This window comes from Lactuca virosa, chromosome 6 (assembly GCF_052849685.1).
Source record: "Lactuca virosa cultivar CGN04683 chromosome 6, Lactuca_virosa_CGN04683_v6, whole genome shotgun sequence".
NCBI lineage: Eukaryota > Viridiplantae > Streptophyta > Magnoliopsida > Asterales > Asteraceae > Lactuca > Lactuca virosa.
The window spans coordinates 211,639,373-211,642,340 of NC_136431.1; the positions used below are offsets into that span (position 1 = coordinate 211,639,373).

The 2,968-nt window shown below is 45.1% G+C and overlaps 1 protein-coding gene across 1 annotated transcript; it reads right to left on the reverse strand.

The window, feature by feature from the left end:
• Positions 1–977: 977 nt before the first annotated feature.
• Positions 978–1,388, reverse strand: LOC145122269 (uncharacterized). Its single transcript, XM_079057896.1, has one exon. It carries the CDS (start codon positions 1,386–1,388, stop codon positions 978–980), a length of 411 nt encoding a protein of 136 aa, XP_078914022.1.
• Between the last annotated feature and the right edge of the window lie 1,580 nt (positions 1,389–2,968).

Below are 2,968 nucleotides of genomic sequence, written 5' to 3' on the forward strand. Positions count from 1 at the left end.
AAAAATTAGGGTTTCATTTTCCAGCTCCTACTCATCGATTCGGGGTCCTCCAACTTGTCGAGTAGACCTCATAAATCACGCGGTCTAATCCACTTCTATACGACGAGTTGGGGATAACCAACTCATCGAGTAGGTCTAAGAATATGACTTTAAGCTTTTAAATTTTATACCTGCGAGTCGGGATGTTACATTTCATGACCTCATTGGGCCCCAACCAATCCATCCTGATGATCACCTTCAACCCCCGCAAAGGAATCGAAACCAAATCGATAGAAAACCTCTCCCCGAACACATTTAGAACGCTCCTCCGAAATACCCTGGCATCACTCACAGTGCGGTCATTCGTAATCTCCACCTCAAGTGGGGAATCCAAGGTCCCCGGAGCATCCCGAAACTTCTTGTTGAGCGCAAGAGATACGAATGATCGGGTAGCCCTTGAATCAAAAAGTACATGAGCCGACAAACCATTGACCAAGAAGGCCACTATACAAGATCATAATAACATAAGCACGACAATAAGAATAAACAAGACAAAAATAGATCACATACCAGTAACGACGTCTGGCGCTGCTCGGGCCTCCTCGGTAGTCAACTGAAATGTGTGGCCCTTCACCGCAGGAGCTTCCGCCTTGATCGGGCGGCCATCTGTAATCCTCATCGTGGCGGGCGCAGGTGCCGCCACTGCTCCCCCTCTCTAACCAACCTTAGACAATCGGCCTTTTTATGACCGGTCTGGTTGCAATGAAAACAAAATCAAGCCTTTCTTGGGGCAATCCCTGCTCATATGGCCCGGCTGGGAACAAGCATAACATACTGATCCTGTTGCTCGATAGGCCCCATTATGCGGCTTATCGCACTTGGCACACCGCCCATGGGCCTGCTGGCCCATGCTGGGAGGATTGGAGGTCTTAAGCTTCTTGGCCTGACCTACTACTGCCTGAACCTGCTCCGGCTTCCGCTTCGTGCGGAGCTCTAACTCAATCTCCCGTTTCCCGAGCCTTCTCCACCATCTCATTTAGGGTCTTGCACCCTGAAAAACTCACAAACTCCCAAATGTCATCTCTCAGCATGTAATGATACCTAGTCTTCTTCATCTCCTCATCCATAGTGTACCGCGGAACCAAAAGTGCCGTCTCTCGAAACTTGGCGAAGATCTCCGCCACAGTCTCGGTAGTCTGTTGTAGATCCTGGAACTCTCTCACCAAACGCTGCTCCTGAATGGATGGTGAAAACTCCTTATCAAACCTCCTCACAAACTTATCCCAAGTTATCTCAGCCACCACTGTTGATCCCACCTCACGGGTCACCTCCTCCCACCAGTCTCGTGCTTGATCCCTCAACATACAAGATACAAACCTCACTTTTGCCGCCTCAGGGTAAAAACGCATGCGCTGGGCATTCTCCGTGTCTACTACCTAGCGTTGGCTAGTGATGGGATCCCTGACCCCGAAGAACTCAGGCTCTCCTCACGCCTTGAACTCCCTGAACGAGGGAGCTCGGGCCCTAATCTGGCCTGCAACAATCTCGGCTCGGAATGACCCGAGCCTCTCCTCTATGATCTCCGTGATGACCTCCTTTGACGGTACCGAAAATCACCGGGGTAACGTCAAGGATGCCACCAGTAAACTCGGCTGCGATAAGATCACACAACCTCTAATCCATGGGCTCAGCATCGGAGCCTGAACTTGATCATCATCATGATCCTGAACCTCGTGTGATCATCACCATCCTCAACTGAAAATATAACAAATAACCAAGATAAGGAATTTGAAAGAGATTCCTCCTCACCAGACTGCTAAGAACTATCAGGTCTGTCATTTCTTTGGGTACAGGGCCTGTGCTTTAAGTAGTACTAGCCCAATACTATCTTCCACAACTACCTTTACCTTCCCCAAAGCCATACATGATATCCCTAAACCATCCAATCACAAATCATAACTCATAAACACAGAACTAACTCAGATCCTAGACTGTCCTAGGATTCTCAACCCTCACCAAACCAGGAACCCAAATTTATCATAGTAGGTTGTCTATGCATGCAAGACTATACACAAAGAGAATCACATAGAATGTCAAATAAAGCTTCTACCTTAAACCACAACCAAACAAGGAACAAGAACAAGGCAAATTCCCTCATTCGAGGGCTATGCAATCCTAAACATGTACAACTTTGACATCATACACTTAGCAAATAATCCATACAACCATATTTCCATATATACTACAACATGATTAAAACATTGGGAATACTTACTTGAGCTCAGCCGATTACACGCATTGCATTCTCCCTGTTTTCTTTCAAAAACTGTTTTCAAGAAATTTAACTATGGTTTCTTTTTGAAAAGAAATTGTTACCATTTCCTCAGTTTGAGTTCTGACACAGCTAGAAGTGTGCCTGAATATCTCAAACCAAGGCTTTGATACCAACTTGTAACAACCCAATTTTCAAAAAAAATTTAAACTTTTAATTTCATAACATCATCCACTGGAAGTACAAAAATCCCAATACATATCCATATTATTTTTGAATTCAGAGTACAAAAACCTAAATGTGAAAACACTGGATAATGCATGCCACGTTATCAAGCCGTGCCCTTGCCCTTATCAATAGAAGTACCTGAAACATTTAATAAAACTGTAAGCACAAGCTTAGCGAGTTTCCCAATCACAAAAATCATATAATCACATAATGTCATGCTCATATATATACATACAAGTTGCCATGGACTCCCTCCATGGTCTTCAATGGAATGCCATGGGCTACCCCCATGGTCTTATATCTCGTGCCATGGGCTCCTCCCATGGTCTTCACATAAACCCATACATAGATCAAATAGCAAACCATTATACATTCCATTACTAATCATCTCATATCAATTAATGGGCTGGCATTGGTGTTTTCGAGCCATGAGTGTGGTGATAAGACTCACCTCAATACTGAACGGTAGCTGACTAGGTCGGGACTCCA

Coding starts and splice junctions, on each gene's coding strand:
- LOC145122269 (XM_079057896.1), bottom strand. CDS start 1,388: ATGCGTTTTTACCCTGAGGCGGCAAAAGTGAGGTTTGTATCTTGTATG.